The sequence below is a fragment of the Gallus gallus genome, chromosome 1 (genome assembly GCF_016699485.2).
Source record: "Gallus gallus isolate bGalGal1 chromosome 1, bGalGal1.mat.broiler.GRCg7b, whole genome shotgun sequence".
Lineage (NCBI taxonomy): Eukaryota > Metazoa > Chordata > Aves > Galliformes > Phasianidae > Gallus > Gallus gallus.
Window position 1 is genome coordinate 56300412 of NC_052532.1, and position 12605 is coordinate 56313016.

The 12605-nt window shown below is 39.5% G+C and overlaps 1 protein-coding gene across 8 annotated transcripts in view; it reads left to right on the plus strand.

Moving 5' to 3' along the window:
• Positions 1-12605, plus strand: part of KIAA1549 (UPF0606 protein KIAA1549 homolog) — a 157660-nt gene that overhangs the window by 101831 nt on the left and 43224 nt on the right. For all 8 annotated transcript variants that reach the window (XR_005844153.2, XM_046910086.1, XM_046910088.1 and 5 more), the window contains 2 exons: positions 3770-3829; positions 6557-6702. Coding sequence is in view for 7 of the 8 variants with exons in the window: in XM_046910086.1 (XP_046766042.1) it covers positions 3770-3829; positions 6557-6702 (206 nt within the window). In the remaining variant the exon portion in view is untranslated. The remainder of the gene's footprint in view (positions 1-3769; positions 3830-6556; positions 6703-12605) is intronic.

Consider the following 12605-nt stretch of genomic DNA (forward strand, 5'->3'; position numbering starts at 1 on the left):
GATCTTCAGAGCCAGAAATCATGTCCAAAGGCTTAGCAATGTTGGATAGATTCTTCCTGAGACCTCTTACTGAGCAGTCTGAGGGCGACCAAAAACCAGATCCTCAGAGCTGCTTTGGCAGTCCAGCACCTAAATGCTTTGGATTTCTAGGCCCCAAGCTCTATTTTCATGTTCTCCCTTGGTCTGCAGAACAGTCGTAACAGGCAAGGTATTGTGAAGATCTTGCTTTGACATATAGCTACTTTGCTCTTTGCAAATTATTTGCGACCATCTGCTTTTCAACATAATCTTTGGTGGAAATTTTGGAAGGTATATGGGTATGTAAATATGAAATGTTCCTTGCCATACGGTTCTGTGGCATTTATGTCATGACTGTTGGGCCTGGTAGCAGTTAATACTCCTGGTAGTGAATTTTTTCCCTTTAGGGCTGTGTATAGAATATCATAAGTTTTCTAATCTGCACACAAAGCTAGTAACCTGGTCTATAGGTGAGCTAAGCAGCCAGGGGGTTCACACTGATTCACACTAAGGACAAGCTGCTTGTACTATAATAGCAGCTACTATTTCAGCAACACACTTACACTCAGATGTCCAGTTTACATCTTCCTGCATGCTAATTTTGTGCTGTCCACCTTACGGCTCATATTGTAGATTGCAAACTCATTCAGTTCAATAGTCATAAACTACATGTTAGGAGAAAGAAAAGCATGTCTAATCATGGTTTTTAGGTGTTAGTTCTTAACACACACACACACAAAAAAAAGCAGTAGGAAGGAATATAGTTATTTGTTTGTGGCTGCAAGATTTCTGAGGACAGGGAAAGAAGGGCTAGCTGTGGACTAGAAGAGGAATATTATCCTTTGTAAGCCTACCCCAGATAAATTGCTTTGTTTTTATTATGGCTAAAAATAGAGAGAGTTGCCTTGGGGCTGTTTTTCAGTGCCGTAACTAGCACTTGGATGGTTAGTATCTATTTCAGTTACTTTGGAGATGTTGCAAGGCTAATAGGATAGGATGAAATTGTGTGATATAATCCAAGGACTGCGGAATATTTTGGCAGTTTTCGTCAGAGTGGATTCTGGATCAGATGCAGTATTTTAATACTACCTGCACCCCGGTGTTTCCATGAGCTCTCATACTAAGTCCTTCATTCCCCCTCCTACTTTCTCTTGCTGTTTCTCCATTGATTATAAATAAGAGGAATCGATATAGTATCTGTTTTAGCATGCATAGTCCCACATGTCTTGGTGTAAGGTCAGTCATATCCATACCAGAGCACCTGGCAAAGGCCATATTGCTGGAGTAGAGTGCTTCAAGCAGCTGTTGAAAGATTTCTGGGTGACTGGGTGACCCTTTGCCTTTTCAGTCAGCATGGAATCAATGCCATTACATGGTATGGTGTTTCAGAACTGTGTCATGGAATCTTCCAGTGATGCTAGTGTGTACCTCATTAATGCTTCAGTAGTCATTAGCAGACCAGCCATAATCTAACCAGCAATTTTGTCTGTCCAACTTTCCCCTGACTCTGCGCTGGTTTTAGTCATTAGTTCCAGGGGAATTAGGTATCTTGCAAATATGATCACAGTGCAGTGCTGAGGCTCCAGCTGAGCTCAGAATTGGGCCACGTGTGGTGAGACACTTGAATGGCCAGTGGTATAGGAACTGGGGCCTGGATTTCTCAACTTGAGAGCACTGTCTGAAGTGTCCTTCATTTCATGCACTCTTTGTAAGGTTTTAGAACCCAGCCTTAGCTGCCAGTGTTCATGGCACATCCCTCTTTTCAATTCCAAGATTTTCTGCTCATCGGTTTATTTTTAAATTTCATTAATTCCGTGAAAAGTTTAAGTGAATAGTCATCCAGTAATTTGCATGAATTAAATCGTTTTCAAGTACTAATTAGAAAAAGCGTGAAGAGCGCATTAAGTATTGAGGCAAAGCACGATTTTGTTTTAAAAAGAAGAAAAAACCCACATCTGTTAGCAGTTCAAAGTTTTGTGGCCGTTGGAGGCTTTTTGATTTTCTTATCTTGCTCTTTCCATGCTTTGGAAAACACAGATGAAGTTTCATTTACGCTTTTTTGTTCAGGTTGTATCTCTAAATTAAAGTAAACAATTGCGTGACCAGAGCAGATATAACTACAGAGCAAGTATAAGCTGCACTCAGAAGAATCGTGTAGTGGTGTGCCAAAAATAAATGTGTTAAATTAAATGGACTGTGGGGTGCTATTTGTGTGTCTGAGAGTTCTGGAAATGTGATGCATCCTGATCAGTGTATAGAGTGCTGATGTTCCATGTTCAGAGTAAAGGACTGTATTCTGATACCCTTCTGAACAGTAAGTCACAGTGTACCTCTGGTGGTGCTGCTATTGAAATAAAGAGGAATGACCACGTTTTCATTTAATTCTGTGTGAATAAAAGAGACAGTTTAACCAGTGATGCGTAGAATCATAGAATCGTAGAATCACCAAGGTTGGAAAAGACCCACAGGATCACCCAGTCCAACCATCCACCCATCACCAATAGTTCTCACTAAACCATGTCCCTCAACACAACGTCCAAACGTTCTTTGAACACCTCCAGGGTGGGTGACTCCACCACCTCCCCGGGCAGCCCATTCCAGTGCCTGACCACCCTTTCAGAGAAGTAGTATTTCCTAACGTCCAGCCTTTGCATTAGTAAAAAATTGGTAAGCTTTTTAAGGGGCGAAAGAATCATTTTTAGATATGTTGACAGATGTCAGCTGCTCTACCAATTATGGCATGATTTAATTAGAAAACCGGTAATTTTCTGCATCTCTAGGGCATGCAGTAGTGACAAACTTTACCTAGAACTGAAGACAGTACAACTTTGTTTTAAATTGCTTTAGCATGGATCAGGTCATTTTTAACCTTTGTATAATGCTTAGCAAACTGCATCTGGATTAAATATTTTGAGAAAGCTATGACCCTTCCTCTTTCGTATTGCTATAGTGAAGCTTAAAACATCCCTTGAGGAAACGGTTGGCCCAGCCCCCATCTCCACTTGTTTCCCAACATGTCTTTACTGCTCTCCAGTGGAAACCTTGGGGAAAATCTTATTCTTATTGAAATCGTTGGAAATTGACTTTATTCACTTCACTGGGCCAAGGATTTCATTCAGTAGCACAGCTTTATACAAAAATCTTGAGGCCATCAAGCCACACACATACATAATCCTCGAGATTTGTTCACGGCAATGCTTCTACATGCATTCATTTGTGATTTTTATAAAGCAATTTACCAAGGTGATCTATTCTAAATTTTTCCCTCTGCACAAATCTGGAACTCAAATCAGATCTATTTGATTTTCTGCTTTACATTTAGTATTACCGTGTCATTTTTGCCTCACAGAAGGTCGTATTTTTGTTCCCAAACAGTCATGAATTGCTTCATTGCCCTTTGAGCAAAAAGTCTCATCCTGCAGCTAGCTCAGTAGGAAACAGAATTCACAGTGAGTTTCACTCTTTAAGTTTGTAGGAGCAACGACCTCAGTACAGCAGCTTGAAATTTTTCAGGTAATAAATCTGACTGCTCCCGTTAGCTTCTTTTTGTTCCGAGGTGAACCAGGGGGTGTACATTCAGAGCACTTGCTCTACCATCTCGTCTACACAGCCTCGGGAGTTGTAATACATCTGTGTAAAGAAGATGCTTACTGACAGTATGAATTATGAAGTACCTTTTTTTTTTTTTTAAATCTGTTACTGAGAATAGTGTTCTAACTGTTGTTTTTCCTCCGTTCTCTTTTTCCCTCAGCCTTCCATTATCCTAAACTTAACGTGTCTCAGCTGATGAAATCTTCCTGGGTGAGAACAGGTATGTACAGTTCATGTGAGTAGAAGTGCGGCTATTTTTGTTAGTAGGATAGCTAGCATAAATAAATATTGATAACATGGGGGGCTGCACATTTGCAAGGTATTAATGCCTGAGCAGAATCAATTCTAAAAGCTAAAGACGTGATGAACTGTAACATCTGAGAAACGTAATTCCTGTGTTTAGAATGAAGTACTGCAATTCCTCAATAATGCATACCAAAGTTTTTGGCTACAAAGCAGTTCCTTCTTAGCGAGACAGCTTATGCTGTCAGGTGTGAGCTATCTACTCTGTATGCTCTCAGGTGATTTTAAGATATTCTATTTTTTTAAAGGAAAATGAAAACTTTCTGTGGCATTTAATATAAGAACATGCCAGGAATAAAACAGAATAAAAATGAATATATTCTGACTGCAAGAAACTGTTTCATCATGTTTCATTGATCTTTTCTGGTTCATTCAGAGTAGACCCCTCCTACCCAAGTCTGCTGGGTGTTTTATTCTGTAATTAACTGATATGGTTTAGCTGTCACTTTTACATGATCAAAGGATATTGAGTTTACCCGCAAGCACAGTAGATCCTACCAACTTCTTCAACACAGAAAGCCTAAATGGTGACCAGGCTTTGCCTAGCAACCTTGCTGTTCAGGTGAAGATGTCCTGGATACACTTGTGTCTTCCCACAATCTTTGCATCCATAGTTTACCAGAAGTAGTATAGACACAGTGGGTTTTTTTCAGGCATCCCTATCTCCTCTCACAAGTGACCAGTTTACTTTTTAAGCAGGAAGCCAACTGCTGAAGTCCACACAGTTTGTGTTTCTGAAGAAAGCTGAAGGATTTCAGATTATGTACAGTAACAGAGCAACTACTCATGTGTATCCCACATGCAGTGTCATCCTTTCTTAAGCATTTATGTTGGCTTTTTTTGTCAATTTGGTTAAGATAGCCATACCCTCACCTGCTTAGAAGTCTGCATTACTGGTTCTTGTCGGAAGTTTCCTTACACCCTGCAGTAAAAAGCAAGCAAACAAAAAAGGTTCTTCCAGCTCAGAATGCACGTGTGTGTCTCGCACAACTTTTTTCTTTTTTTTCTTTTCTTTTTTTCTTTTTTTCCTTCCCTAAAATTCCTGGCTGTAAGATTGTAAAAGCCAATCGCAACACCTTTCTTTGATGCAGGGGAACTCCTTGTAATCCCAGTAATTGAAAGTATCCTGGGAAGAGCTAGTATGCTTTGGCTTAGTTAGTCCTTTAAGTTACTATGTTAGACTCTAATGGCAAAATCATTCTATGTTAATGACTTTTTTCATTATTTGATAGGTTTTTCTAGACAGATAGTATGACTAATGAGAAAGGGAGATTATTGAATTTGTGATTGCTAAAGATAAGCTTGTTTTTAATAGTAGATTAATAGTAGATTACCAAGACCTAAGTGCATGGGTACTCTAAAATATCCCAGTGATTCTAAGACATTGGCAGATGCAATACTTTCTGTAGTTGTCCCTCTTGGATATATAATACAATTCATGCTATAAAGCATAATTCATTGGTACTCAAATTCAGTGTATAGGCAAGAACGACATTCCACTTGCTGTATATCATAGCCTTAAGCCACTCTCTATTTTGCTATTTTATTTTGAGGTACGTTGTCTGTGATTGAATTTAGCAGACATGCTGCTGATCTTTGAGAAATCCTGAAAATACTTCCTTTTTTTTCAATGTATGCAGTGAAAAATTTTGAATGGAACAAGTTGTTTTGATAATTGTTTTAAAATTAAAAAACTAAAATTGTAATTATTGGATTTTATCTGATTGAATGCCTTTTTATTATGAATAAATAAACATGAAAAGCTTTAATGTAAAAGAGACTTTTTAACAAACAAACCATGTTTGCAGAGAGCCTCAGGAAGAAAAACTGCATTATTTTGCTGCAGTCAGTGATGAGTCAGTTTATTATCCTTTAAGATTGTTTAATTAAATCATTCAAATGACTGCTGCTGCATTAACTATACTTTTCTTTTACCGGAATGCCATCTTGTTGGCAAAAGTCCACAGTTTTTTGTTGTTCCCTGTGCAGTGTTCCTCAGGTATTTTTCTCAGCATCGACTGCCCCAGTGACCTGCATTACCTGGGGTTAGGGAGTGAAGTTGGGAGGGCTACTAACCTTTATTTATATTCTATGATTTGAGACTTGGTAATCTGTATCTTATCTAGGGAAGACACACTTGGAATGCACAGTGTCATTCATGTGGTCCAATTTTTTTCCTTTGTTTCTGAACCCTTGCCCTGCCCGTCTCTCACCATGCCTCACTTCCAAGCATGAAATTTTGATGGCAGTTAGTTGCAACGAGCAATTCAGCTGAATGTTCTCTTTTGGTTGTGTTTGATTAATTCACTTAATGCTCATATGTTCATGCTCTTTTAGAATTTAAATTGTTTCTTCAGTATTCTGGATCTGCCTAGACTGGCTGAGATTCCAGAAGTGCCCTCTGCCCTATTTTATTTTGTTTTTTAAATTTATTTCTTTTAAGCTTTCCCGATCCAACACCTTCCTTTTCTAATGTGTAACCACCAGCTGAACTTCACAGTATTCCCCTAAGAATACTGCTGCTCTCGAATTGTCCTTAAGATGTCACAGAGTGACTCAACGCTTGTAATTGAAGTTGCAGAAAAGGCACTGAAAACTTTTACTAATTCACTTGTGTTCTTGGGTTACTTTCTCTGCAATGTAGTTCTCTTGGGTGTCGTCGACCAGCGAATTCAGGAGGAAGTGTTTCAGGCTGAGATGGAGCGGAAGCTAGCTCACCTGTTAAACGAGGCTTTGGCCAGAGGGCGGATATGGAGACGAGCCAGTTTTGCAGGCAGCAACATTGTGCAGGTATTCAGAGCTTAAAGTCAGAGGAAGAAATAAAGGGGAATAAACCATTGAATAAGTTCATAACACCTAGGCTTTGAGTTGAGAAAAGATATTTCACATGCATGTATCGCAATTGACTAGTTTAGCTAGTTGATGATGCTTGTGTTCTGTACTTGAAATATGGTTCATCTGGCTACCTCGTTGTATTTTAAACTGAAAATAACAAATGGAAACAACTGAGTGTGTTAAGTGGCTACTAAAAATTTCTGATGACTTTTGAAAAAACATATTAAAAATGATTTTACCGACGTCTTTTTTAAAGAACTGGCTATCTTGTCTGACTTACAGGAGGTGCCTAGAAAAGGAGATAGAGTGGTCATCTGAGTCAAAAAGGTACTTTGCTGGAACAGCTACTTTGCAGGTCTCTGTTGTTTTTGTGAAGGCGTAGACATATGAAATAAAATCATGTGCTGCTTGATGCAGGAGTAGAGTAGTAAATTTGGCCTCACAAATTCCTATTTGTCATAGCATTCCTGGTTGCAGAAGAGAGTTTTAAGTAAGACTGATTAAATATGTCAAATTTTGCACACGTGACAGCTTCTGAATACCAGTGCTTCATTACAGTTTTGTTGAAGTTGGAATTATTGACATAATGTCTGTGAAGACGTGGATATTTAATTTTAATTTGTAATTTTTCACATGCGTTCTTGTCAATTCATCAAGCTGAATGCCACAATGCTTTCTCATGGATAATCTTAAAATGTATTTCTTCTAGCTAAGTAGTCGACAGTTGGCTTACCTCACAGATGCCCATCTTGCAGTTCAGACTTTCTGTCTTTATTTAACCTGACCCTACAGTTTTTGCTAGCAGTTAGATTTCCATATGTCAGAATTTTTGTTACTTCTGTTTTTCTGTCTTAGAAACATCTGTTTCAGTAATTGATTTTATTTTTATTTTTATTCCATGCAGCTTTGAATTGCTGTTAATAGATGTCTACTTTGAATCTCGTATTCCCAACACCTCTTGCTGCGCTTCATTCTTTATGCCTCGGTCCTTCCTTTGCATATAAAATAAACACATAATCCTTATGTTGATAACAAAGATACCACAGCCTATAAAATGTGCACATGTAGAATATGGTTTTATTGTTTTAGATAATAAAGCTCAAGTCATTTATTTTCTCATGCACAAGATACCACACAGGTCCTTTCCATCTAAAGGAGAACATTTTGGAAAAGACAGTGTTCTTTTTATGACTTTGTATTACTTACTGGAATATAAGTGGATTCTGCAGCTCATGTCCCAAGCAGCATCGCTGCTCATTTATGCTATTTAATTAGTGCAAAGAGTCTGCAAACTGCTGTCTTCAGGCTGTGGCGGATTCTGTTTGTTGCGGTCAGCGCATCCTCCATCCCACGTAACACAAGGCTGTTCCAGGTGCTCACTGCCAGCACTGTTCAGCGTGGCTAGTGCTGTAATAAAGGAGGTGTGCAAAAGAGAAGGCAGAAGGACGGTGTTTATAACATGCTTGCAGCATGTGATCCTCGCTGCTAGATACCTGATTGATGTGGTACTTTTCTGCACAAATAATGGTAGGTATGGTCAGGTACTGCAGCTTCTTATTTGCTTACTTTTGCAGAATATCCAGAGGTATAGTAGGTAAGACATCCAGGGAGGCTATTAGTTTAAGGTATCTCAAATAGCTCTTATTAAACATAAATCCTATTAATTATCTAATGCTTAAGGCTTTCTTATGAAGTTGTTTTGTTTAATTTTGTCTCTGAGACCACTTCCTAACAACCAGAAAGTGAACAAACTTTTCTGGCTTTGACTTTGAGTCATTTGTTGGTGCCCTCAGGAGACATGTGGGAAAGAATCCCAAAGACAATATCAACCTTTGAAGTCTATTCATAAGATTTTAGCTATGTGATTCCGGGTGAGGCCTAATGGGTGGATATTCCAGAGCACTTGCTTTTACCTGTGTGCAGATGAGTGAAAAGACTGTGTTGTCTTCCTCTCTATGGTATTTCCTCACATTGGTGAGGGTATCTGTTACCTCTCTCAACTGCATCAGTTACAACTAAGTATTTCAGTAAACCTCTCGTTTCTTTTCTCCCCCATGCCCAGCTCTCAAAGCCATGCTCTAACCTGGATATTCTGCAGAGGGAAGCTCAAACACTTCAGTGAGGACTGCAGCAGAGAACATGCATGCTGAAATGGTGTTTCTGTAGAGAACAAAGCATTGGCTAAGATTTAACTTGTATAAAATGTATATAGATAGTTAGGAATAGTTCAGCTTTAATATTAAATTCTCCTGGAAGTAACAACCTTTTCACCTGGATTGTTGCTCTGTGTGTTTGATGGTCCAAGCTTAAAGCTGCCAGACATGCTGCTTACTTTTTACGAGCGCTAGGACTGGCTGGAGCAACCCAGCTTCATGTGCGCAGCAGTGCTGTAAAGCTGGCCTGTCATTGCTGCACTCCTACAGATGGGAACCTGCAGTCTGAGCCTAAGTCTGAGAAGACAGCAGATTTCACAGACAGGGTTGTGACCACACCAGTATTCCTGTGGTGCAAGGATTGTCTGCTATGCAGAGCTGCTCTCATGTTGACCTTTTCCAGGCTCAGTGTAGTAGATATGTCAGCATCACTCCAGGTGCGAAGACATGTGCAGCTGGAGTGATGCACCTGCTGGTGGGCTCTTGATTTCTTTCAGAGGTGCTTCCCTGTCAGTTGAAGATCTGGTCCATAGCCACTTGCAATAAACCTTTTGGTTTTATTGCTGCTCATTCTGTTCCTTGCAGCCAAGCTTATAAGCTGCATCTGAAGTGTGTTGTGTATTTGCATCTGTTTGAGTCTTCAGGGACAGCCATTTATATTCCTAGTGTTTTGTATTCAGATTTTCCCATCTATATTTCTTGTACACCAAGCTGCAACTGCTGTATTAGTAAGCCACAACAAAGTGAACATAATGACCAGAAGCTGCCAGTGTGTTGGATACTTCTATTAGCAGGACGTGCATATATTCACAAAAGACCAGACACACATTTCACTTGTGTGGAACCCCCGTAGACCTGTTTTTCCTGAGGTGGAAGATATTAATAGCATATTGAAATGTGGCATTTCTAAGCTCTGTGGAAATTCAAGACTGTGGGTCAGAAGGTGAAGCAATTATTTGTGAATGTTACTGCAGGCATATTAGTTTCCCTTCTAGTACTAATTGATAGCTTGTGAGGTTTCGATTTCATTTCTGAAGGTATGTGTTTTGACCTAAGAATATTGAAAATTAATCTTTGAATCTGTGCACTTCATATTAGAGCTTTGGACTACCTAGAATGCCCAAATAGGATGTTTTCCCCTCCTCTGTGCTAACAGGTGGCACTCCAGGATTTAAAAAAACACCTAAAACCATCACTTACAAAAACCTCTGAAGTTTCATACTTGGCTGTTAAACATGAAATAGTTCCATTGATTTTTGTGTTGTGTTCATGCTACTGTTTCATACAGCATGTCATATATTTGTATTTAAATGGATCTGCTGTTGCTGCAAATTCAAAGCACATGCTTGATGCTGTTTGCATTGCACCCACACGGACTAGACCACATAATATATGTTGTGAAGTGTTAATCATAATAACTCTAAGTCATTAAATTCACGTGGGATTACTCTGCATAATACTAGTTTAAAAATATGCCTGTAGCTAACACACACGTATTTTTCCTTTATTTCAGCATGCTTGTTCTCTTGAACTTAAAGTAAAAAGGTGGTCCTACTAAGTGACAAAAAGAACGATGTTCTGATGTAAAGAAAAGGGCAGGTTAGATGGCACTACAGTCATAATGTGTGAGGGAACGTAATGACCAAGTTGAGTTTTTCATTAGAGCAGATTTTTGTCCTCTTGGTTTCTTACTACCAGCATATATATTGCTCCCATGCACGTAGTCTGGGAAAAGGCCAAGTCTCTCTGGGAGGTGTGGGTCTACAGATGGAGTCTGTGGGGACTGCTGCTGTGCAGTCTTGTGGTTCGACTTGCTTCAGCCCATGTTGGCCACCTGCCACAGTGTTGAATGAATGGCCAGAGCCATACAGGCAATGAGAGCCCAGGGACCGCTCCCCTGGAGGTTTCTAGTGGAGCACCCTCAGGTTAACCACAATCTGCTTCCAGTCAAACCAGTTCATGGGCTGGTGAAGCCTCTGCACAGAGCAGCACTGGAACTCTTGTATTCTGTGTCTGGCTACATCAACTCATTCTCCATTCTGCCCACTGCAGTGTAAGCAGGGTCTGCTGCCATGCTCTGCACATGCCTTGTGAGTTTGTCCAACACCCGGATTTTCTCTGGTTTCATTTCTGAACTAGACCTGGTTGCCAAGGAAACTCTCCTCACTGACCTGTGATAGTCTCTTGAAGACATGTTTTAAATTAAATTTGTTGGCATCTGAGCACAATTAAGCCTTTACTCTCTGGAGTTTAAACGCACATCTAATATCAACAAAGATTATATCATTTTTGTACATTTTAGTTAAATGAATTAGGGTTTTTTTGTTTGTTGGTTGGTTTTTGGTTTTTGTTCTTTTTTTTTTTTTTTATCTTTTGCCTTCTCTGCATTGAAATTCTTGCATGTCACCCCTCCCTATGTCTTCCCTCTTTGTCAAATTGTAAAAGTAAAACGCTTCCTTATACACAAGCTGCATTTCTGAATGCCTGGAAATACCACTTCTATCTCTGTTTGCATTCTTAGCACAGAAAGACAACTCTGACCTATGAGACAAAAACAACAATCTGAAGCTGCATGGAGAATATTTGGGGAAAAATAGCACAGAGCTTACTATACAGAAACTGTAAAAATGGGCAGAATGGCTGTGTATATTGATTTTTAAAGTAGACTTAAAAATACTTTAGATCTAGTGTACCAGTTTGTGCTGCAGCAAACTTAGAGGTCAGAAAAAAGAAGTTGTAGTGAATCAATGTGACAGATATGAAAACTGAAGTACTGATATTGTCACAGTGAGTGTACGTACAAGTGTAGTTGTCTCATCACCTCAATAATACCATGCTCAACCATCGCTTCTCCAAGAATAGAGCTTTATAACCATCTCCCCTTGGGTTTGAAATTTAGCCTGCAGCTTTCCTCAGTATGATGTGAGCACTCATAAGGAATTTTGTACTCAGAATGAGTTCTTTCACAGAAGATGTATCTTAAAACAGAGAAATTAGTTCATTTGCACCAACCTGAATCTCCACTCTCTGTTGAACTTCATGTTCATTCCCACGTTCCCTATACAGTGCAAAAATACCTCCAGCTGCTTCTGCTTCCTCTATCTCCAAACAGTCCTCTCACCCTTCCCTATTCCTCAGCATGGAGGGGAATATTAAAGGTGTTTTGTTTTGCATGAGACACCTTGCATTAGTGTCTGTCATCCTTCTTCTCTGTCCTTTTTGAAGGCAACTGTGGAGCAGTTTCTTTCTTAACCCATTCAGCCAGTGGTTCTGGCTGTTACTCTGTGCGTATGGTACACGTACATAAGCAGGATACTTTTTGAGTACTCCACAACTCCATAAAATCGATGATGATTCAATTTCAGAATCTCTAGTTTTCTCTGATTCTGTAGGTTTGCCTGTGACAAAAAGAAGCTTCCTAAAAGTAAAATGAGAACCCACTGGCTTTTTAATCATGCGCAGCCTTTTGTGCTCCCTCACCTCCCTTTTGAGTTATGTACCTGTTAGAAAGTGCTCATCCATGCTGAAATCAGATACCACTTAATACTACCATTCCATGCATTAAGGCCAGGCTGTGGTGAAGGCAGGAATACAAAGCTGCGAGCATTTTTTAACTAATGATATATCTGTGCTTTGTGAAACCAGATTCAGCCTTACAGCTGCTCAGTAAGCACATTAAGAAACCTTATTTACTGGTACTCTTCT